This window comes from Dryas octopetala, chromosome 6 (genome assembly GCF_963921425.1).
Source record: "Dryas octopetala chromosome 6, drDryOcto1.1, whole genome shotgun sequence".
Lineage (NCBI taxonomy): Eukaryota > Viridiplantae > Streptophyta > Magnoliopsida > Rosales > Rosaceae > Dryas > Dryas octopetala.
In genome coordinates, this window is record NC_141371.1 from 1,022,062 (window position 1) to 1,047,392 (window position 25,331).

At 36.6% G+C, this 25,331-nt stretch overlaps 3 protein-coding genes and 1 long non-coding RNA gene across 4 annotated transcripts; 2 read left to right on the forward strand and 2 right to left on the reverse strand.

The window, feature by feature from the left end:
• Window positions 1-2,690: 2,690 nt before the first annotated feature.
• PGSIP6 (plant glycogenin-like starch initiation protein 6) lies at window positions 2,691-6,586 on the reverse strand. The gene is made up of 10 exons (XM_086247628.1): window positions 6,335-6,586; window positions 5,932-6,052; window positions 5,592-5,777; window positions 4,845-5,008; window positions 4,500-4,607; window positions 4,097-4,234; window positions 3,868-4,005; window positions 3,439-3,706; window positions 3,198-3,321; window positions 2,691-3,016 (listed from the first exon to the last, which is right to left on the reverse strand). Exons 1-10 carry the CDS (start codon window positions 6,584-6,586, stop codon window positions 2,878-2,880), a joined length of 1,638 nt encoding a protein of 545 aa, XP_086103754.1. The 3' UTR covers window positions 2,691-2,877.
• Window positions 6,587-9,253: 2,667 nt separating this feature from the next.
• Window positions 9,254-10,024, forward strand: LOC147280729 (uncharacterized). Its single transcript, XR_015123106.1, has 2 exons — window positions 9,254-9,635; window positions 9,748-10,024. It is a non-coding gene; the product is annotated as an uncharacterized LOC147280729 (long non-coding RNA).
• Window positions 10,025-12,343: 2,319 nt separating this feature from the next.
• Window positions 12,344-15,579, forward strand: LOC147280730 (Leucine-rich receptor-like protein kinase family protein). Its single transcript, XM_086248607.1, has 2 exons — window positions 12,344-14,998; window positions 15,105-15,579. The coding sequence occupies exons 1-2, from the start codon at window positions 12,352-12,354 to the stop codon at window positions 15,512-15,514; spliced, it is 3,057 nt and encodes a 1,018-aa protein (XP_086104733.1). The 5' UTR covers window positions 12,344-12,351; the 3' UTR covers window positions 15,515-15,579.
• A 224-nt stretch (window positions 15,580-15,803) lies between these two features.
• EMB2458 (FtsH extracellular protease family) lies at window positions 15,804-24,439 on the reverse strand. The gene is made up of 19 exons (XM_086249029.1): window positions 23,443-24,439; window positions 22,704-23,169; window positions 22,343-22,543; window positions 21,970-22,263; window positions 21,610-21,879; window positions 21,068-21,157; window positions 20,842-20,973; window positions 20,347-20,520; window positions 20,080-20,201; window positions 19,303-19,504; window positions 19,060-19,188; window positions 18,653-18,835; window positions 18,409-18,528; window positions 17,262-17,447; window positions 17,063-17,137; window positions 16,881-16,940; window positions 16,681-16,788; window positions 16,412-16,492; window positions 15,804-16,307 (listed from the first exon to the last, which is right to left on the reverse strand). The coding sequence occupies exons 1-19, from the start codon at window positions 24,342-24,344 to the stop codon at window positions 16,239-16,241; spliced, it is 3,864 nt and encodes a 1,287-aa protein (XP_086105155.1). The 5' UTR covers window positions 24,345-24,439; the 3' UTR covers window positions 15,804-16,238.
• Between the last annotated feature and the right edge of the window lie 892 nt (window positions 24,440-25,331).

Sequence of the window (25,331 nt, forward strand, 5' to 3'; positions counted from 1 at the left end):
ACAGATCATTATATATAAAGTTTGAATTAGACGATACATGATCCTCCCACTCTGGCTCTGTTGAATGATGAAGGGATATTAATTTTTCTGCTTTAACCTTTTGAACAGACCTTCAAAAACCACATATCTACGGCTCGGGTCAACAAGTCTTTATATATATGACACAATGGTTAAAAATTCATGTTGGTAAATGAATGAAATGGAAGGGTTCCCAAAGCTCAAATTTAGTAATCCCCATCTAATTAAAATCTTCATGTAATCCAGCTTTTTGTAGAAGCATTTATAAGCCAAAACTACCATGCTTAAATTGAAGGGCCTTAATTAGAGTGTGAAGCACAGCATTACAAAACATGGATCATATATTTAGGCCCTGATAATGTGATAGTAATGATGAGGCAGAATCAAAAGATCATGTAGTACTTGCCCACTTTAGCTGATGACTCGACTATGTGACCCCTACCATTGTTCCCCAGCACATGTGTATGGCACCAGAATAAAGAAGATTTGAGATCTAGCCAAGCTAGCTTGTTCTAAAAAGTGAAGGTGGGGGGCTAGCACATATGATAAAATGGAGAAGTAGAATTGCTATATATGCTAGGGCTCCAAATAGTTGGGAAAGAGAAAAAGGAAAAGAAGAAGAACAACAACAAAACACCCTGCTGGATAATGTATTAAAATCCTCTTTAATATATATGAAGGACTCATGCAGACAATGTACATGTATTCATCAACAATCCTCTATGATAAAGTTGCAGGGCTGCTCACATTGTGAATGTTAACAACATAATGTGAAGATAAGAAGATAGATAATTGTACATAAACACACTATTATCCCGTAAAAGGAATCATTAATTAAATTAATTTTTAACTGAATGTATGGTTCAAATTTATAGTTGTCTAACAATAACAATAGAACATTTCCCATTAATTATATATCATTATATATATATATATATATGTATGAGTTTACCCAAGAACCTTCATTGGGAAGATGGAATCTTTTTGTCCAACCTCCTCACATTGTAAAAGCCAGAACATAGGGAGGGGGGGGGGGGGGGGGCCATATTTGTAGCTTTGTGTATCCTTTTTTTGTTAATATAGACTATGTAGTACGTAGTTGTAATCTGCTACAGTTGTTTAGGATAAGGACGATGGATATCACTAAAGTCTGCCTTCCTCCATCATTGATCATTTTCCTCTCCTTTTCAATATTATTAAAAATTTGAGTTAGTCACCATGTGTCATCTAGTGCCAAATGACGTGCAGCTTAAAAGAAAAAGAAGAATAAAAGACAAATCAAATTCAGATTTTTCAATTGGTCCATGACTCATCCAAGACTCAGCGTGACAAGCTAATAAATTTATATAGTACTATATGGTTGATGATTAGCTCAATGACAGTTCATTGAAGCAGGAATAAGATTCAGAATCTCATAAGCAAATTAGAGAAAACAGACAGACCAACTTTGTTGCCTTTTCATCAATATTCAATATTCTAATTCACTTGCAGCTTTGACATGGCATCCTTCCTAGTTCAAGTGGCAACAAACAATGATATCATTCTAGAATTGCATCTAGGTAAACAAACACTTTGTTGGGTTGTCCGTACACCTTTAGAGGTTATAGCTTATAAGAAATCAGCAACTTGGAATGAGATTTGAATCCTAACATATTATGGTAGTGCTCTTTCAATTATCAGTGAATATTGCTAATGGAGGAGGGTTTTTTTTTTTTTTTTATTACTTTTAGAACCACTAAAGCATAGTGAACACGTGCAACTTTTTGTGTGAAGGTGGTCCTATACTATGCAATTTTGGTCTAATGGGTTTGCGTAATTTACACACATAGCAGAGCATTAAGAAAATCATTCATGAATATATGCATTAAATAACAGTCACTCGGGGACGTGAAGTCTGCACGTAATTTTCAACTGCTTATGTATGTAAATTTTACCAAAGGTCTCACTTACATCCACAACTTGAAAGCAAATACCTCTTTGGTATGGCTAATTAATCATATTTCTGTGTATGTTTCATACTGAAACTGTCTAGCTAGAAGCCTAGAAGTCCTAAAATTCAGTCTGCTACATTGCTTGGCCCATAACAAGCTACAAAGTAAATGTCTGAAACAAAACTATTAAACAAAAAAGAAAAATGATGCTTACTGCCTCAATTCTTCATCTCTTAATAAAATCAGATTAGATTTTCAAGAAGTTATACAGACCAACTAGATAATCAACACCTCTACACTCTCTGATAACCATTTGTCCCTATCATTGTCCATTGCCAACCATCCAAATCCAATAGGCTGTAAGTGAACATCTAGCAGACAATGACGAATAGCAAAGCAAGATTCAAGCAACGGTCTCATTGCAATGGATCCCAGGATTGCTAAAAGCTGATTTGGACAAACCCACATGGCATAGAGCTTATATTGGCCGATTAACGAGAAGGCTCAAAGTCTCAGACCTACAAAAATGGGACATGATTTGTATAATTGCATTGCTATGATATCAATGTTCATTTGGATTGCCTAAGCCATATGTGGATGATTAAATTGAGATACGACCAGTAACCATTGTAATCTAGCCAAACCAAACCTTAACTTCTAAATTTGTGGATTGCTTCAAATGGTTGCATAGCAGCACTAATCATTGAGATCAAAGATTAAGATTGTGCACAAGAATGTTGTGATTATGATTAAAAGTTTCTGAAAGAATATTATGACAAAATTTATCGCAGAAAAAGCAATTCTAAATCAACAAAATTTCTTCAATATTTTACAAATTAATCGTAGGGCATTCCATGTGAAACAGATTACAGCAAAAGGAATCAAACACTGCTTACAGTTTACATAGTCAGTTTTAGTTCACTGGTCATCACAGCAAACATAAGCTCCTACTTCTTGTAGCATCTCGGTCTTCAAGGCCTCTCAAGAATGACCTAGTTGCAAGGTGCTCTGAAGCATATGTCATGAAAGATGCCAACACTAGGCTTCCCACGACCATCAAACCTAACCTGTTAAAAATAATTTTAAAAAATCATATAAACCTTTTTTAAAATTTATGGTTTTTAATTCCACTAATATCATGATAATCATTTGAATGAATCAATGCTGCAGCTGTAATTCAAATTTTACATAGGGTAAACCAACAATACTCTTGTAACTGACATCAATATTACTGGTCAAGCAAACTACCTTAAAAATAGAGCCGTGATCCCAAAAAGAAATGGCAAAGATGGAGCAGCAATAGCCAAAAAAGCCATTCCTAGCCCATAATACAATGTAGCATTATCACACAAAGATACTTGCCGTTGATGACCTATAACACATCCAAAAACCATAAACTAATTTAGAAAATAAATTTACAAGGCAACAAGGAACTAACTCACTGAATTCAGTCATGATTGTCAATATTAAACAATCCAAGTCAACTAACCTTTTCCAGAATCATCATCCACGGATTCAGGACCAGAGGAAAAGGTACCTGCTTGCACTGCTGTTGTCTTTCCCCATTGATATATTAGATGGAGATAACCTCCAAATAATATAAAGAAGATTGTGAATGTCCACTCATACATCAATAGTAAACCAGTCCATGGCATAACTTGTCGGGGCACAATTGCAAGACCAAGGGCTAGGGCCACCACGGCAGCCATGAAACAGACAAAAACAGAGATTCCACCCAAGTAAACAGGCACCTTGGTCTGCACACCGTTAAAGAATTGTTTCACAACACAAGTCTCTTCAAATAAAAATAATTTTAATGACCACATAATATTTTACATAGTTTGGTAAGCGAATAAGAAATAAATCTTTAATATAAGAAGAGCTTTAAAGTGAAAGAAAATTGGAAAAGGGATCTAACCTGATGGTTGGGACTAATGGTGGATGATGGAGAAACAACAGTATAATTAAGAGTCCCAGCAGATCTAATTTTGTAGTAAAGGTGTTTGATTTGGTCATAAATTGAACTTCTGCATAACGAGCCAAAGTACTCCCATGTCTGCACCAAAATTGATATACCTTGATATCCAAAAAAACCAAATATCTATTTGTCAAACTCTTTAGGCTAAAATGATCATGTAAGAGCTAACCTGAAGAAAAGACCGATAGTAACCAAAGAGGAGAGCACAAAATGGTAGCAGGAAAAGAAATTTAACAAGAAGAGCATCATTTGGATTTCTGCCTCCTCCAGTTCCAGGAAGGGATTCCCCAAGCTGTACCCTAATATTCTGCAGTATCAGTGAATAAAGTAAGAAGAATTTTGCATGAATCATTTACCTATATCCTCTTTGAATGCAAAAGTTACAGATCAAACACAAAATGGAAACCATGTAAGACAAATACATAAGCAATTCAACATCCTCCTCTTCTACCAACCCACCACTCACCCGAAACATGTCAAATTGCACACTGATACAAAAGCACATTTAGACCAAAATGATGATACCTAAAACCCCGCCCCTCCCCCAACAAAGCAAAACAAAAAGATTTTACCTGCCAAGCATCGACAGGTTTCAAAAGCCAAGATGTCCACCAATCCCAAGGTTTGAGAGGACCAAGCGTATAGTGAATGACATGGAGTTCTCTTTCATCTACCATCCACTGAAAGTACAATGCTAAGCAGATTAAAAAACTTAATTGGCACAAAGTCATATTCCAATATTATTCCTCAGTAAAGCACATATCATAGGAGAAAACTAACAAAGAAACACTAATTCTATGCTACTTTACATTTGGCAGTAAATGTGCAGGTAATAATATCATTAATGCTAGTGAAAACATTTTAAACTAGTCAATCACTGCTAATAAACGATTTTGCTAACGGCTATTCAGAAGTACCTTGTTTGCCAGCATATAAAGACCGACATCTGCATTATATAAAGTGGAAAGTCGCTCCATTTTGGGAACCGGTCTAGACTTTAGCACCTCTGGTGGTAAATTTGGCTCAAAAACATGTGCGTTGGGAAAATCAGAATAATAGGAATTCAGAAATCCCTGATCTCCTACAATAAAAAAAGCACAGAAATTTTTTGAGAGAGAGGATGACTACAATGTATTAATGCTTTCTCCTAAGAACACCAAATGAATGAGAAACATATAAAACACCTAATATTAGAGGTAGCTTGACAATGATAAACTAAGCATGTATTTGAGTATTTAACCAGTACCCAACTAATATTATTGAACTCACAATGTCAAGGAACTCTATTTCATAGACTGGGACACATAAATATCAGAAATAAATGATGCAATTTACTTTCATCGGAAATCAATGTCTACAATATCAGCACCATTAGGCATTATCATACTGTAAACTAGAAGGTTGAACTAAATTTCTTTGCCAAAATATAAACTTGAGTTGGAAGCTCACAATTTACTCCCCACACTGAGTTTGACAATATAATTAAACTTCCCTGTAACAGTCAATTTATTATTTGAACAGCCCAAATCCTTATACAATATGAACATTATGATCTACATGAAACATACCCATTCCTTAAGCAAATAGTCACAATGACATGCATATGAAAGAAACATAATGTAGAAAGAGGGGCAGTGGAAAGTGACTAGAGAGAGTTAATTTACCTCCAGTGTAAGAAGCCAAAGTTGTCACTTTTCCCATCATGTCGTTAAAAACACTTTGAGATGGTTCCACTACCATCACTCCAGAGTTGAGCCTCTCAGAATGCTTCAAGTTTGCACAAAATTTGCTACATTTGAAAAGATCCTCAATACTTTTGACAACAATAGTATCCGCATCAAGATATACAACTGCATAATCAATTTCAGGAGATAAGAACCAAAATCAAACTCAAATTTCTGAAACTTAACAAGGGTATGTTTTGATTTCTGTAGTTAGTCGTGTTAGAACAAATTGCATCCCAGATTTGTTACCATATGGAGAACTAGGAGAGTGAAAGTTTACCTTTTTTGTAGTTAGTCATGTTAAAAATTTTCAGCTTTGTATAGACACCCCAGAACCTGGTTGGCCGTACTTGATTAGGATTTGCCAATAAACTAATCTTCTCCACTATCCATCCATCAGCCTGCACACCAAAACAAACCAAAGTTACAATAAACCTGATTTAAGGGTCATTTGTCGCAAAAAATGATTTTAGAAAAAACCAGCGAACTTTAGCTTATTTATAAAATCACTTTTCAATTCAGTTAATTCCAATAACCTAATAGATACTCAAGTAGCTAACTTTGCGCGCTCAAAAAAGGAAAGCTTATTAACTCAACTAAGCCTAAACTCGTTTACTTCCCTTAATCAGATTGGCTCTCCACAACTCAATTTCCCCAAGGGCAAAATAGGAATACATAATTACCTCGAGAAGCTTCATGGCGTAATCGGAGACACCGTCGGAGACCAGAGCCACCATGTCCTTGGTGGTTCCAGTGTCCCGTATCGATTTCCCAAGGACTCGAACGCCCAATAGGAACTCATCTCCGTACAAGAGCGTGACGTAAGCCTCCTTGGTAGTCTGACGCCGCGACGACGACGAATCAGACGCACCGTTCGATTGAATCGCAGCAGCCAACACAAGCGCTATCAAAGCAAACCATGCGTGTAGTCTCATTATAATCCTTCAATTTTGTTTGAATCCTTTGTTTCGCTAAGCAAGAACAAAACTTTCTCGAGAAAGTGCGGGATTTTCTCGAGAAATTCAAAGAGTTTGGGATTGGGATTTTATGCTGCCTTCATCTTCATGTGTTTTTGTCGTCTCTGACCTCGCTTTCGAGTTTGGATTTTGGACTTGGAAAGTCCTGCTTGTTTCAAAGCAGAGGAATGATCCTCTGCAATTGAGTCTACCGTAGTATCATGTCATAACCAATTAGGAGGAGCCCTTCCTATATCAAGAACAGGCCCAATAGGACTTTGATCAGGCCGAGACACTGGCAATCATGACAGGCCCACTGCAGCTTTAGACCCATTATTTTCACCACTTCCCACACTTTATTTTATTTTATTTTTGAGTGATTCATAATTTAGTCCATTTCATAAGTAATCTTTTAATAAAAACCATAATAGTATATAAAAATTGACTGAGGTACAAAAATATTGTCCAGACGTTATTTATTTCAAAACTGCCTAATATTATCCTAAAATTAATGAGATTTAAATCATAATATTATCCTAATATTATTATATTGTGTTATCATAATATTAACATATCATATTAATTCTAATATTATCATATTATATTATCTTAATATTATATTACAATAATACTATCAAATACCCTGAACCTAAAATCTTATACCATTTTTTAGACCTTAGTCTAAAAAAATGAATTTGAGTACAAATCTAAATAACTATATGACACTCCAAAATTAGACCTACACCTTATGTTTTTTGTTTTTTATCTTTTGTTTGCATGATGCACTAAAACTAGCTACTCTCGCTATGATTAATTTTATAATGGATCAATAATTTACTGAAGAATGAGTTAAAAGTTTTTCTGTCTTACCTTGGGAGCTCTAATGTATTCGATGTTGGCCAACTAACCAATATTAGTCATCTATGATCCAGGTTAATATTATTTTTAACTTAACCATTTAAATTAAATATGGAATAATGAAGAATTCAATAGGCCCATCTAAATTCATCTAAGTGTGCGTTCATTTAAAAAATCTCGATACTATTAATAGTGAATTACCCGATTATATAACATAAATTGTTGTACCACATTTTTCATATATATATATATATATATATATATATATATATATATAAGTAACTTTACTTACACTCATGACTTGTTTAAGCCACACAATACCAATATTAGAAAAAAATGAATGAGTCCAAGTATCTAACCACATAGATGGAATTAACTACAAGTATTAGGTTGGCAAGGGATGGTTAAGACAACTAATCTTGGTGCTTGGTGGATGGGAAAGCAACACACTTGTAATTCAAACAAACGGATAAGAACTAAAGTCACTTTAAAACATTTGGATCATTCTGGGGTTTGGTAGATTCAGTAATAATTTGATATGTGCGACCAAAAGCTTATACGTGTATGAGCAATTATTTAGTCTTTGTCTTCACCACCTTTCTTTAAGAATTGTTACTGCCGTTTTGGTTACCCAAGCAACATTTTTCTACCGTTTAAAGTAACTGTTCAATTGTCACAAAGGGTACTTCAAGCCCTTGTTTAATTATTTGTCTCTATGATTAATATCCACCTCAATTGCAATGCTCGTCTAATTTTCCTTCTACTTTTTTCCATTTTCAACTCTTTAATTCTCCAATTTCAGGAAAAGAAAGGGCCAACTCTCTTCCCTTTCTCCACTCTTTCAATAAACCCAAAGATCACTCGTCAAAAGGAGTAAAGGACCCAAAAAAAAAAATCCTTTGAGATCAAAGGTACTGGCCAAAAAAATAAAACTTTGAGAACAAAGGGTGAAAAGGTTGGGGTCATCCTCCTCTTTCAGGAATGCTAAAAGGTTTTGTTATGGAAACTTTTTATTTTTTCTCCTACTTTTTGTTCCTTTTTTATTAACATGACATCTCATAAACTTTATGTCCACCACTTAATTGATTAAAGACTAAAGAGCATTAAGTTCCTGTTGAAGGACATCAGGAAAAAGGTCAAACTTTTTTTTTGGTATCACTCGTTCAAATCTGTGGCATCTGTCGATTATTGATGGTATATAGATTTTTAGGATATTCACAACTATTAAATTAAATTTGGTCATAATCTTAGTGGTCATTACCATTATGATATTGTTGTTGTTACTTGTTACTTGTTAATTGGGGAGTATAGATTATACAATCAGTAATGCTACACTTATCACATTTTGATATCATAATTTCATACTATTTTATATAACATTCATGCATTGGACACTAAAAATTAAAATTAAAATCTAAAAAAAAAAAAAAATACTTTGTCCAGTAAAGTAATGACACTGAGATACACAAATGTGGAAAAAAAAAATGCTGGACAAATAGCATTATTGTTATACAATATAGTACTCCACCAACTGGGTTTCAATAAAAGAAAGAAAAAGTAGAGATATATTGCATGCCATATATAATTTGCTGAGTGGTGGCGGTGGTGGGCTGAAAAACCTACAAATGCACAAAGTAATTATAGATGTATAATATAGATTGTGGACTTAAGTGGATATGAACTTTAATTAATTTCTGATGAATATTGGACCCACATAACTTGGTTGATCTAAGATTCACACTCTAATTTTTAAAAGGTTCTGTGCCTATGGGATATCTCCTCAATAACTAAGGTCCAAGGAATACCAAAAAGAGTGTAAAATATTTACTACATATTATTTATATCTTTATTTTATGCTGGCTTATCCTTGCCCTTTGAGACTGTGATACCAAGAACTAAGAAATTGAAATCCTTACCTCTCTCCTCTCTTTCTATGTATATATATAAGTTATGACCAACAGTTTCACACTTATCACTAAGAAAAGCCACACAAAGTACTAAGAAATTTTGGTTTCAAGCAGAGGAAGAGACAGAGAATCGATGATGATGCCACTTATTACTGAGTTGTTCAGCATAAGAGTTCAACTTGATCATCTGTGGAAGTGGAATAACCATGTTATTCTAAGGTCCATCAAGTCATCATCATCACTTTCCATGGAGATTAGAAATGGTTAGACAGCTTAATTTCTTGTTTTTTGGTTTTTTGGGTTGGGGGGTTAATGGTACGTACTAATTAGACAGCTTTCACCAAATTATTAAGGCTTAATTACTACTACATGCAGTGCTCAAGTGAAGCTCATCAGCAAAAAGATAGGAGGAAACCAAAGCAAAGGGGTTGGACTATTATATATAGAAATGCAACCTCCTCGCTATTCATGAAAAAAAAAAAAAAAAAGGAAGATATTGTAACCCGGCAAGTCTGGTTCTTGGCTCATGATCATATTTACTTAATTTCTTTTTTGTTTGTTCTGCTAGTTCTTCTCAATCTATCCATGTTGGTTGTGAAGAAATTAATGAATCTGAAGTAGATCAATAAACTAACATATTATCTTAACTTCAGTTGTAATTTGTTCTTAATTTTCATTTCTTATTGTTTCTCTGTTCTTTTATTGGTCATCTTATTGAAGGATTTTCTTCAATCCAAACCCAGATTAAATGGCTCTAATCATTTCAACTTTTATGCATAGTGCAACAGCGAACAGTTCATTTTTTCTTTGGGGCACGTCATGCCACATTAAGGTCACGTCAATTTGCCCCGTTTGATGCTAAAAAAACACTATTTAGAGCTTTAAATTATAAAGAAATCATATCAATGTTCATGAATGAGTGATTGACACCTTATGAGCATCTTATGTCATGTCATGAGAATGAAATGGCAGGTTATGGCATGTCACGGTGTCTTAGAGGCACGTCTTGGGAACATCAAAAGTGTTTTGCACACGTTTGAAGCACAATAATCGTTGTTAAGCTTAGCGTTTTAAAATATTGAGAAATCATATTAATGTACATAAATGAATCATAGAAACGTTATGTGCACGTTATGACATGTTATTGAAATTTAATGGCAAGTCACGGGATATCATGGCAAATCAAATGCGCTATGCCCACGTTTCAAGCAAAAAATACGTTGTTTAGTGCTTCAAAATATTGAGAAATCATAACAATGTCCATGAATAAGTTATGGAAAGGTCATACGCACATCATGGAAATGTAATAGCAGGTCATGACACGTTAAGAACATGTCAAATGCGCTTTGCCCACATGAAGGCAAAAAACGTTGTTTAGTGCTCCAAATATTGAGAAATTATATCGATATACATGATCAAAAGAATAAACAAACAGGTATTGGGAACGTAGGCATTTCATTTTAAGAGTGTCAATATCGCATTCCCTTTTATTTTATTTTTTTATATTTGATTTTGTGATAAGGGCCAGAGGTACATCTAACTTAAAATCTTGTAATTGGCTGAAACCTTACATTCTTATATATATTTTTATCTTATAAGAGAAAAGCTCTCATATGCTACCCGCAACACCACCTCTGATTCCTCCGTCTTTCTCTTAAATCATAAAAGGATTGATTAGTGGTGGTGGTGGCTTAATGCCTTTGGCATAGCCCATGTGGGGTGAGGGGTCTCACCTAACTAATCATGCACCCTCTCATTGATTCTCAAATGTGCACAAAAGATGCATAGATATATATATATATATATATGATATGTATGTATATAAATATATGATATGTATGTATAATGTCCTATGGATGACAATAATGAGATGTTTTGAGTCCTTTCCCTAGGAAGCTGCTGTTTCACATGGCCTCCAGCCTCTTCATCTTTTTATGCTTTCAATTATTTATCCTCTATGTGATACCACAAATGCAAATATTTGTTTCCATGTTGCATTCTTTTATATCGACAAAATAATTGCAAGCGGCCAGATGTGTGCATGTGATGTTGCGGAGCCTTCGAAATGGGCTGTAATTGTTTTTTGGGAGGGACTGGAATTTGATGAGCATGGAATGTGATTGTTGCAAAATAGGGACCCACCGCCCTCTCCTTCCCTCCTCTCCCTCTCTCTCACTCTCTTTCTCGTTCATAGAGAAAGTTCCAAGTTGTCTTCTAATCTTTTTCCACCTTATAACATGGAGAGATTCTCCTCTGCCCAGTAATCATGTCAAGTACCAATAGCTCAATAAACAAAACTATTTATTTTATTTTATTAACCCCAAAAGCAAATTAGTTCAGTCCATGATTCACATTCTTATATGCACAAACAGCCTTGACAGACAGAGGTAGGATTAAAATACTAAAAATTAAGCATATACATCTCAATGTTTTTCGAAGTAACAAGGGATTGAAGTGCTAATGCTATTGGGAAATCATGCAATTAATCATGGAAGATGGAGAACAAAATATTTCTTGCTTAAGACAGAAGATGAAATCATGAAAGTACAGTTTCCCACGATCAATTAGAAGCAAAAGGAAATGAAGGTGCCATTATTAGTAAATAGTTAATACCCACTGGAGTTGACCATGATCAATAATGAGAATGTGGAAGTATAATCATCAGTCACTCTGGAAACACATTCCCTCCATGTTTGGCTGTCTAGAAGATTTCCAATAACTCCAAAGCCTGACAGTCATTAGGTGCATATAATTAGCTGCTGCTGCATATCCCAAGAACCCACGTATTCGCAATAAGTTAATCCTCATCTGCTATAACTTCTTAGAACTGAACCCATTAACCAATATCTGTATATCTCTCTCTCTCTCTCTCTCTCTCTCTCTCTCTCTTGCCACTCTCTTACTCCCTTTGTTCCAAAAACCCAGAAAATGCCACTATTCTGTTAAGAGGAACAGACCAGAAGAACAAGTGAACAACAAATGTCAACCCTTATGATGTTCTTCTACTGCTACATTGGCCTCTCTTTTGTTTTTGCTCAGGGAGCTCAAACTGTACCAAATGATGAATTATTAACCTTACTGTCAATCAAAGCCAGTCTTATTGATCCAATGGATGGCCTCAAAGATTGGAAGATGCCAAGCAATGTGGCTGAGGAACGTTCACCCCATTGTAACTGGACTGGAGTTGGGTGCAACTCCAAAGGCTTTATACAGAAGCTGGACATCTCCAACATGAACCTCAGTGGCCATGTATCAGATCACATTCAAGGCTTACCCAGTCTTTCTATTCTCAACATTTCTTGTAATGGGTTTGCATCATCGTTGCCAAAATCATTATCCAATCTTACCTCACTGCATACCATTGATGTGAGTGAAAATTACTTTGTTGGTGAATTTCCAGCAGGTCTTGGAAGGGCTTCAGGATTGACTTCAGTGAATGCATCAAGCAATAACTTCTCAGGCTTTCTTCCAGAGGATCTCGGAAATGCCACGTTCCTCGAAAGCCTAGATTTCAGAGGGAGCTTCTTTGAAGGTACTATCCCTGCATCTTACAGGAACTTGCAGAAGCTAAAATTTCTTGGCCTTTCTGGTAACAATCTTACTGGAAACCTTCCAAAAGAACTTGGGCAACTTTGGTCTTTAGAGACTATTATTCTCGGATACAATGAGTTTGAAGGTGAAATCCCAGCGGAGTTTGGCAATCTTACCAATCTTCAGTATCTTGACTTGGCAGATGGCAGTCTCAATGGCCAAATTCCACCTGAATTGGGTAGGCTGCAAAATCTTAACACAGTTTATTTGTACAAAAACAATTTTACAGGCAAAATTCCACCAGAAATAGGTAACATTACATCACTAGTGTTTTTGGATCTCTCTGACAATCAGATTTCAGGAGAGATTCCAGCAGAGCTTGCAGGGTTGAGAAATTTGCAGCTTTTGAACTTAATGTGCAATAGACTAACTGGTTCAATTCCTAACAAGCTTAGCGAGTTAACCAAGTTAGAGGTACTTGAGCTCTGGAAAAATTCTTTGACAGGTCCTTTGCCAGTGAACCTGGGAAAGAAATCTCCATTGCAATGGTTAGATGTGTCATCAAATTCATTATCAGGTGATATCCCACCAGGTTTGTGTGATTCTGGTAATCTCACTAAACTCATCCTATTCAACAATTCCTTCTCTGGTTCAATTCCATTAGGCCTTTCAACTTGTTTGTCATTGGTCCGTGTTCGGATGCAAAACAATCTTATTTCGGGAACTATCCCAGTTGGCCTGGGAAATCTTCCCATTCTTCAAAGGCTAGAATTGGCTAAAAACAATCTTACTGGCCAAATACCTGAGGACATTGTTTTGTCTACATCTCTTTCTTTCATTGATGTCTCTTGGAACCACCTTGAATCTTCTCTTCCTTCTAGCATTCTTTCCATTCCAAATCTTCAAACCTTCATGGTTTCCCATAACAACTTGGAAGGTAAACTCCCAGACCAGTTACAAGATTGCCCATCGCTTTCAGTGCTCGATATTTCTAACAACCATTTCTCTGGAAACCTTTCAGAGAGCATAGCTTCTTGTGAGAAGCTGGTAAATCTGAACCTTAGAAATAACCAGTTCACTGGGGAAATCCCTAAAGACATTGCAACCATGCCCACATTGTCCATTCTTGATCTTTCCAACAATTCTTTGATTGGTCGAATCCCTGAGAGTTTTGGAAGCTCACCAGCCCTGGAGATGCTTAACTTGTCTTACAACAGACTTGAGGGTCCAGTACCAGCAAATGGCATCTTAATGACCATAAATCCTAATGATCTTATAGGCAATGCTGGTCTTTGTGGAGGCATACTTCCACCATGCTCTCAAAGTTTGGCTACAACAGCAGGTCAGCATCGGAACATGCACATCAAACACATCATTACTGGATTCATTATTGGAACCTCAGTAATTTTATCTCTTGGCATCGCATTTTTCACTGGGCGATGGGTATATAGGAAATGGTACTTGTGTAACAGCTTCTTTGACAGTCAGTTTAAGAAGAGCAATCAAGAATGGCCTTGGAGGCTAGTAGCATTTCAGAGAATTAACTTCACAAGTAGTGAAATTCTAGCTTGCATAAAAGAATCAAATGTCATTGGCATGGGTGGGGCTGGAATTGTTTACAAGGCTGAAATCCAACGACCACATTCAGTTGTGGCAGTGAAGAAGCTATGGAGACCAGGGACAGACATTGAAAATGGTGATGATCTATTTGGTGAAGTGAATCTCCTGGGCAGGCTCCGGCATAGGAACATCGTCCGGCTATTAGGGTACCTTCACAATGAGACCGATGTGGTGATGGTGTACGAGTACATGCCAAATGGGAACCTTGGGACTGCATTGCATGGAAATCACGCAGGAAAGTTGTTGGTAGATTGGGTTTCAAGATATAACATAGCAGTTGGTGTTGCACAAGGTCTGAATTATCTCCACCATGACTGTCAGCCGCCGGTCATCCACCGGGACATCAAATCAAACAACATTCTTCTAGATACAAATCTTGATGCCAGAATAGCAGATTTCGGGTTGGCAAGGATGATGCTCCACAAGAATGAGACAGTTTCAATGGTGGCAGGGTCTTATGGGTACATTGCACCTGGTAAGTTATTAAGCATGACCTCTAACAGAAACCATACTGTCAAAACTAGTTAGCCATGTTAATTAATTTGAATTTCCTTTTTATTTTCTATCGTCTGTGGCTGCAGAATATGGATACGCCCTAAAGGTTGATGAAAAGACCGACATCTATAGCTACGGTGTTGTTCTTTTAGAGCTTATAACTGGAAAGATGCCTGTAGACCCTGCTTTTGGGGAATCTGTGGACATTGTCGAATGGGTTCGAAGGAAGATGAGAAGCAAGAGAGCCTTAGAAGAAGCACTGGACCCTAGCATAGCTGGTCAATGCAAGCATGTCCAAGAAGAAATGCTTCTTGTCCTGCGAATTGCACTTCTATGTACTGCCAAGCTCCCCAAAGACAGGCCATCTATGAGAGACATAATAACAATGCTCGGAGAGGCAAAACCAAGGAGGAAAAGCGTATGTGAGAATAAAGGACAAAAAACTAGCAAGGAGAAGCCAATCTTTAGCACCTCGCCAGTCATAGGCCTTCTGTAGGAACTTGTTCTCCAGGCTTTTTATTCAAGTATTATTTTCTTTCATGTAAATTTTCTTTCCCTTTTCTCGAGTAAATTTATACCTCGCATTCATTTCAGGGTATGCAATTGAATGTTCATTGAAAAAAAGTATTTTATCTAAACAGAAAATTCTTTTTACCTACATTTGTAACCAAGAACCTTTATGCCGCTTAACAAATACAAAAAAAAAGTTATACCTTATCATTTGATAAAGGTGGGGTCTTGCTTGTAACTCAAAAGGAAGAGATGATGTTAATAAGAAAGGGATATTGATTAATTGATGGCGGTGGACAAATACTATGTAACCCAACTTTTTTTCACAACTTTTCCCAACTTCCTTTACAGTAAAGTTATGGGTGTCCTGAAGGATGAACACCAAAGAAAACAGAAGACATACTTTCGAAATGTATCATTCTATTAACAAATACTTACAACGTTGGCAAAAGGGAATACAGTAAAGGATTTCTAATCATACAATAATGAAAAATGATGGTTGAGAAGGAAAAATTTTGCCTCTTCTCAAGCCAGAACTATTTCCTCTATAATTGGCCTACATCTCCTATGCCAAAAGGATTAAGAAAAAACATGTGACCTGATGACACGGAAGACCATATTGCACCAAAAACATACATTGAATCTCATTGGGCTCTTACCTTCAAGCCAAAAATAGGTATTGGTTCTACAGCTGCCTATTCCTCAGAAATCTATGTGGCTCCACTTAAAAGAGCAGTTCCTGAAACACTCCCACCTTCAAGAAAGCTGCCAGACAGTGGCTGGAAAGAAGGGAGATGATAAAGAAATATGAGAGAGAGAGAGAGAGAGAGAGAGAGAGAGAGAGATACCATCAGCGCAGGAAATTTCTAACAGAAGAAAATACCTCTATATCATGAGATCCAGATAGAAAAAAGGGCTCTTTCTCCCGAACCCCACCATTTTCTTCAAGAATTCTTCCCAAATCCTGCCAATATAAAGAAGAGTCAATCTCAATATCAGTGATAATAGAATGCTATTTGTAGTTCCCAGCAGTCATAAAACAAAGTCAAACAATATATACAGATCAAGACTACAGGTAATAGATAAAAGGAGATTTGAAAAGGTACCAGTCAAATTAAGAGATGCCCATTTGAAATCAATATAGATTTTTACCTTTGCAGTCAAGATTTCAAACTCAAGCAACTCCTCAACTATCTTTTCAAGAACTCGATGATTTCTGTGAAGCATTTCTTTCGCTTTATAATATGCTAAATCATATATCTACAGAATAAGCAAGCATTATTATAGAAAGTTACACCAACCAATATTTCACCAATTGATTAGTAAAAAATAAGAGTCACGGTCATGCATACCTTTTCAACTTTAGCTGCCATGTCATACTCATGGTTGTTCCCCATGCTTAAAGCAGTAGCCTATTCCAATGAAAACATGTAAGACCTCTATAATAATAAAGAAAGAAATATAATCTGCACATTACTGAACGACATGTGAGAAGTATCACATTACAACTCTTGAATATAATGGAGAAGAGTACCGCATTAGTGTGATAATATATTGCGGGGCTATCATCAGGCCCCCACCCATACTGAATGACCATCCGTGTAGCTATCTGTTGCAAATTGACAAAAAGACAGAAGGGAGAAACATAAAAGTAATTATGCATTGTAAATCCTTGAGATATCTTTTGCTTCTTATAGATTAAAAATCTTACAGAAGCATAGGATAAAATCAACCTCCTGTGACTGCGTTAACTCTGAAGAAGAAAGAAAGTTTTCTTCCCCAAAAGGAAGTAGCATTTGCGATGCAATATGAGAACCGAAACAAAACACAAGCTTCTTTTCAAGGTACGATCTTGATTCAGAATTCGCATTCATGGAACCTTCATTTCTCACTTTGGTTATTTTTGTACACCCAATTCCCTGTAAAAAGAGGCCAAATTTCTCCAGTGTTTATCCAGATTTAATTCCAAAAAAAATTTCATTGTTAACATGCCCCCAAAATTTATAAATCGGACACCTATATGGTTTTCACCCTTTTTTTTCTTGAGACAATGAGACCACAGCTATAGCATATAAATTCGCCATATAGGGAGGAGACTGCAATATAAAGCCATTTTTATAGCAAACAAAACAAGTAGCAATGCCTTCCCCCTCAGTTCAGCTAGGCTGTAAATTGGACTCCAAGGTCCATGATAGGCATATCACAGTATGCTGCATACTCATGCATGGCATTAAGTCCATTTTCTTTGTACTGAAGATCCAACGTTAGCACTTAAAATTCACCATACATGAAGGAGGCTGCAGTATAAGCCATTTTAAATTATACCTATTATCATAAAATAGTTTTGTTGGGTTTAAAATCTTTGATATTTCCAAGGACAATGATGAACTTCCTATTTTTCTTTGCAATACAAAAGTCTCGCCTAGTTCTTTTCTAGCCAACATAAACAAGATTTACTTCTATTTTCCATCACCATAGGTTTTAAGTACCTAAAGTAGACTAAGTAGTCAGCAGCACAAGCTAAAATTGTTTAGGTAAGATCCATAAAACAGTAACAGTATATTGGTATAACTTATAATGCAAACTACTATAAGATTAAAAAGATCATATTACCATCAGAAGACTTCAAAGAGGAAAACAAATAGACTATTTCAGACTTTAAAAAGCAAGACAACAGGAAAAACTGTACGAGAAAATCAACATGTTAAAATTATTAGGCATGAAAACACGACGTTTTTATGTTACCAATATTAACAGTTCAACCTGAGGTCTAAAGTGACTATAAATAGCAAGATTGAAACCCTTGAAGCACAACCACAGGTTTAAATTTCTAACATAGCTTTAGAGATATAATAACATGATGATATAGAGAGGACATACCTGCCAAGACAATGGCTCCAGCCATACATTATCTACGACATCAAAGTTTGGCAATAGAAGGGCAATGAGAGCACGACCTGCAGCCCAAACAGCATGTGGGAATTTGGTCTCCCTTGTCCACTGGCAGATTAATAAACTTATATTAATTTCGAAATGAGAGAAGAAAATTCAGTGATGAAACACTAAGAGGCTTTGTAGAAGCAATGTGATTTTGATTTATAACCTAGATGTACTAGTTTCTCACCTCAAGAGGAGGGTTTAGAAGTTCTATTCCATTGCTTATCTGACCATATGGCTCCATTAGTTCAACCACATTCTTAAGATCTTCTTTAGTCAATGTTAGCCCCAGATGATTCACCAGCATTTTGCTTAACTTCTGTGCAATTTTGGTTTTCCGCACTCGTTCAGGAATAATAGTGCTGAAAGTCTGCAAAAGTAATAAAGATTACATCCATATCATTTAGGAAAAATGCATAAGAATGTGACATGCATGAGTTTGTTATTTTTGGGGGGAGAGGGGGGGGGGGGGGGGGGGAGAGGACAATTGATAAATTATCGCAAGCATGTGAACCTAAATCCCACCACATTCAACCAAATGATACATATGCATCTTTTAAAGACAATAAGAGAACAGCATCAATTGCTTCTTACCGCAAACCAACTACAGTAGCTCAAAAGTTCATCTGTATCGACAAACTTGTTCCTAAAAGCACTACCTTCCAAGGATGCAGGTACCAGCTTTAATTCTATAGGTCGTAAAAGAGCTGTCTTTTCAGCAACCTGAAGCCAGAGAATGTTGACATGTGAAGAGCAAATTACTGCAAAAGCTTAAGAATAAATATAACAACATAAATCAATTAATGCTATTGGCTTAGTAACTGATTCAGCAATTACCTTTCTCCAGTCTACGAAATCAATGAGTTCCTTATCCATTGTTTCTTTTGCAGCAATGTGTAATATCCTCTCCCTTTCGGCTTGAGTTGGCCTTTGAAGATGAAATACTCTATCCATACGGCCAGGCCGCTGTAAGGCCTCATCAATTTGCTTGAGATTTCCAGTAGTAGCCATCAATACAACCCCATCTTGTTTCTCAAATCTGCAGAGAGCATAGAATAAATTGGGAGACAGAAACATGCAGATTGTTCCATCATCACTAACACAGTTCGACTAAAAATTATTAGTTAGGAAGCACACAGACAAAGGGCAGGTGAAGTAAGAACAACAGCAAAACTGCAAACTAAAAAAAAAATGTAATATAAAAGAAAGAAAGAAAGAATAGAAGAGAACATGGAAACTTAGAGAGAGCATGTGGTATGTTCATGTCTGTGAGTGTGTAATTGTGTTATCTATAAATTTCAAATAGACAAATGCCTACTCTTTTATTTATTTAACAAAACAAAGGTTTGGAATGCATAGTTATTACCTCCTTACATGTACCCACAGGAACCACATAACTCAACATCTTGGATATGTTATGTTACTATTAGCTAAAATCACATCAAGTATATATCTACATATACATAACAAAAATGCCACTCAGGTCTCCTTTAGTTTATTGCATACAAAATGCCCATTACCTCAAGAGTCATTAATGACCATACAATAAGCCCATAAAAGAATTCTATTCAAAGGATTGCTAGTCCAATGAATGAAAGAAGAGTTGAGAGTTACCCATCAAGTTCCACAAGAAGTTGATTTATAAAAGCTTCATGATCCTGATTTTTAGTGTGAATAAATTTGCCACGAACTCCAGCAAAGAGGTCAAAATCCTCCACAAATATGATTACAGGTGCCTAGAAGTGACATAAAGCGACTCAGCAAAAGAATACAGACGTAGAAAGATCAAGAAACTTATCTGTTTCACGAATAAGAGAAAAATAAATATAGATAGACAGAGAGAGAGAGAGAGAAAGAGAGTGAATTTTTTAAAATGACTACCAATTCTCTAGCTGTTTGAAACAGCTCCCTAACATTTGATGCACTTTGCCCAACCCATAGTCCAGCCTCCAACTCTTGAGCTTTAATGTTAACAACAGGCACCTTAGCTTGAGCAGCTATAGCTAGTGCAAGAGATGTCTTTCCTGTTCCCCTCTCACCTACAATAAGAACTCCCTGCAATATAAGAATAAACAATTTCAGAAGCAGATCAACCTCTTAAGTTAGTATCCACCCTGGAAACTGGAAGAAGGGTGATGTATGCTCTTGAGTTGTTATTGAACAAAAACAAAAAGGAGAAACATTAACAGATGCTCGCAGCACAAGCTAACATTCAAGAATTGTGTATTCGGCGTGCAAAAAAACTTACATGCTGCAAAATTCTCAAACGAAGTTTGAAAAGCCAATTACCAATAACAGTTTTAAAAGTGAATTATATGGGGATGCCCTACTGAAAAATACTGAAAATGTCTAAAGATTATATTGGGAATAGCATACTCGAGGTGCACGGGCACCCATTTCTTGAAATGCGCCAGGATTTTTTAAAAATGCCACAACTTCGTTGATTTCTTCTTTCATAGATTCAATACTGGCAAAGTCCTTCAAAGGTATTGGTGGATTCTTCACCCTCTGCAAACCAGACACATCTCACAAATTCATTTCTCAAAATTCATTTAATTATTAAAAAAAAAAAAAAGGAAAACTTTAAGTTCCAAGTATGAACCTTCATTTGGTCAAAAGCACGTGTGATAGGATCAACGCCAGCCTTTTTATTACCTTTAATTTTCCTCTTTCGATAATTAAGATAGTATCTCTGCAAGATAGCAGCAAAAGAGAGGATTGATTAAAATATGCACAATTATGTAGCTAAACATTATAGAAAAAGCTCTAGATATGAACTAATAATATATCACTACCATGATAAGTAAATAAGAAAACAAAAGGCTGTTTTTCAGGAAAGTATTGATTATCAATGGTCATATAAGTCTAGTATCCCAATTTCTTTCAAAAACTAAAACGAAAACAGAGGATGTATAGAAGATATACTCACACCCTCAAAAGAATCTGAAACTAAAATTACTCTTAACAAACTTGCTAAACATAAAGGCCTTATAAGTTTTATTGAACCATGTTAGTCATCATTAACATAACAATGGAATGGCAAGATTCAAGAAACAATACTACAATGTCCCAAAGCATATGCAACACTTTTATTGTCATAAACTATAAATAAAAAGTTGCAATAGAAAAGGAACAAAGCAATACCACTCTTTGCAACTTCAGCAAGTTTGGATCTCTGCGTAATGGCCCAAAACCAAGAAGTCTTGGAACTTTTCTCTTCATAAAACGAAAGAGATGAAACAAAACATATCCGTATATGATGCTTCTAATGAGGAACCAAAAATACCACTGGATGTCATCCGTTTTTCTGGCTTTATAATTCATTTCTGCCTCAGATTGCCATTTCAAGTACCATGTTGAGGCAACAGCTTGATCAATTTCCTCAGGCCATGCCATCCCCATCTGTATCCTTACCTGTTATAAGAAAAAATGATAGAAATTAAAACAACAATAATAATTACAATAATAAAACTAAGCATGTAAACTGGCAGGTTATGAGCTTACAGAGTAGGGGAGTATAAGCTCCACAATAGGAAACACTATTGTCATCATTATGTCATCATTTATATTTCTAAATTTCTCAAGAACCCAATCTCTTGCATATGATACTATTCTTGTCTTCCACAATGCATTAAAGCACTGATGAGACAGCCTTAGGGTCAAGAGAAATTGTTGACGGAAATCCAACTCGGACAAAGGAATCCACATCAGGTGAACAGCAGTTGGAATACCACAGGCAAGCATTTTCATGTACAGCCCATCAAACCCTCCAAAATCTTCAAATAGCATTTCAAATTCCTGGAATGAGAATTTAAAGATTAGAACACAAAGAAATAACAAACACCAAGAAATTGAACACAGCGTACACATGTATTACCTTGATGTCAACATAATATTCCTTGTCATCACCCTTAAGTGCAATATACATGGCAGCCCAATCATGCCTAATTCGGGCATGATCTACTAATTTCTTTGAGACAGCAAAAGGAACAGCCACTGGATCCATTTCCCACCTATTTTTTTCCTCATTGTGCCAAGTCTTTGACACCACCCTATCTCGGTCCAGAAGAATATGTTCCTGCAATAAACATTTGAAAAATGGCACATAATCTAAGTCTACCGAACAAGTCCATATAACCTCACATGAAAACAGTCAACCTTCACATGAACACAAAATCATTTTAAAAAGAAATTAATCATGATTCTAGCTACAATGATGGTGGTGATGCAAAAGCTACCTGTCTTTGGGCCACATACTGTTTACCAAAATCAACATTCTCTAAGAGATTTCTTTTGAGGTCTGCCTTAGCTTCTTCACGCCACTTCTTCCACCTATGGTACAAATGGAGGCCCATAGCTTTAGGAACCGCAACCTCCTTATCTCCAAACATCCATTTCAACTCAACTTCTGGAAATCCCTTCACCACCTCATCCTCTGGTGATTTTACAAGAAAACGCTTTTCAGTACCAAATTTCTTCATATTTTTCCTTATTTGAGCCTCAGTCTTTTTCTGCAGCTCCCTTGAATCTCTAAGGCCTTGTTCTATCCGTTTAGCAAAATCCGTTGAATCAAAGAGAGGTCCCAGATCATCAGCTTTCAAAACACTTGGCAGAATCATTTGCTCTAAATGTTTTCTCTGCGCATTTTCCAAATCTCTCTGTATATCAGATTTAGAAAGCTTGGAAACCGAGTGTTTTGGCACACTGCAACAACATAACAATTGATACTCACACAACGAAATTGATAATTAAATTTTCTTTTCCCAGAATGAAATCGCATGCAAAGTTGAAGAATGTGCAACCATTCAAACAAATTATTGCACCAAAAAAAAAAAATTCAACGTAATGATTTCATGTTATCAAAACCACCAACAGTTAATGGCTATTTATATACTGCAAAGAGTGAAAGAAATCAACTTAACTTCCATAAAGTTTAGTCACTTTCAATATCATAATTCAAATATAACCATGTAATACCTATTTTCAACACCCTTCCGCCTCATTTGGCGGGTAAAACTCTTAACCAACTGCTCGCATTCCCTCTCAATAAAACAAAGCTCCCTCACTCCATAACTTAATGCCGACGTCTCTCTCCTTGTAATCTGATCCTCAATCTCTCCAACCCTTTCCCAAACCCCATTATACTCCTCCTCCAACCTCCCCAACCTCCCCTCCAACCTCTCCACCCTCTCCTTCACATCCTCCTTACTGGCATTGCCCGACAACCTCTCTAAATCCCTCTTCCCCTTCACAACCTCATCAACAACCTTATCGGACCGCTTCACTAGCACCTCCTTGCTCCTCCTCAGCTCCCTCAGCTCCACGTGGAGCCTGCTCAATATCCCCTCCTGTAACTCCTCCTTCTTCGCTCTCACAGCCTTCCACGCCTCCTCAACGAGCTTCACATCCCCATTTCCTCTTCTAACCTCCTCTACACGCCTCAACAACTCGGACACCGTCTCCAGCAACCTCTTAGTGCACTCCGAGTACTCATGACCCTTCGAATTCGCCTCCTTCTCATCCAAAACAGCCTCCGCAACCACTGGAGCCGCGATTGCACGAACCCGAGCCGTCCGAAACGGACCAAACCCGATTGCGAAACAAAACAACGCCAACACTATTTCCCTTGCAATGCATTCGACGGAAAAAACTGGCCTTTCTTTTTCCTTTGAGATTCTGGAAGCTTCTATAAAGCTGAATGCGCGGGAAATGTAAGGAATTGGGATTGTACTTTGGGGTAATATCTTCGGGGATTTGGAAGCTGCGAATGTTTGGATTCTGAAACGGCGTCGGCTTGTTGTGAAAATTGAGAATAGTGGAGGGTCTCGGCGTGGAGCGAAGCAGTTGGGTAGAGGACGTAAAGCGAGAATGGAGTCCATGACAAGTGAGAGGGACAGTGACTATGGATAGGGAGTGTTCCAGCTGAAGCTCCTCGCCATTGTTTCTAACGGATTGACCAGAACTCAGAGCAAGCCGAAGCTGCAAACAGTGAAAGGGTCTAAAGTTGGGTTTTGGATTTTATCTACGTTTTGGATGTGGGCCTATTTGTATTTAGATCACTGGCCCAACCAGATTCTGTCAGAATTTGATTGCAATTTAAGCCCAAATCTGTCTCACACAAATTAAGCCCAATCAATTTTGGACAAAGGCGTTAGACAGGCCCAACTAATAAAATACAAAGCACGTCCCACCCATTATGTGTTTGAATTTTGGCCATGGCTATTCTGACCACCCTAAATTACTGAGTTGACCACTCTATTTCAAAATTTCAACTTTACCCTTAAAACAAAAAATTTTAATTTTGTTCGTCGGGTCATTCGACAGTTATCTACCGAAATATTTATGATTATTTGACAGTTATCTGCTGAACATTGGTGGATTATTCGGTGAATAACTACCGAATGGAAATGAAAAAGGCATTCGACAGTTATCTGTCGAAATATTTGTATTTATTCGACACTTATCTGCCGAACATTGATGAATGTTTCGGTAGATGACCACCGAATGAATCTGGATGATTTTATCATGTTTTTGCAATAAAGGGTAAAATAGGAAAAAAGTTGAAAAATATATATTAGGATGGTCAACTCAGCAGTTAAGGATGGTCTGCATAACCTCACTCTTTTTTTAATCTTATTAAATTACAGGAGTATCTTTATTTGTGGTTGGAATCGTGTGAACCTAGGATAAATTGATGGTAGCTTTTTTTTTTTTTTTTTTTTTGGGTGCCGACCATGGGCTATTGTAGCATTTAAAACAAAAAAGCCTAGTTTTTTTGTTTTGTATATATTACTTTTCTTTATGTGAAGTCCGACGAGGCGGCTTTATTAGACTTGTTTATCTCAGGCTCTCAGCCAACCCCACTC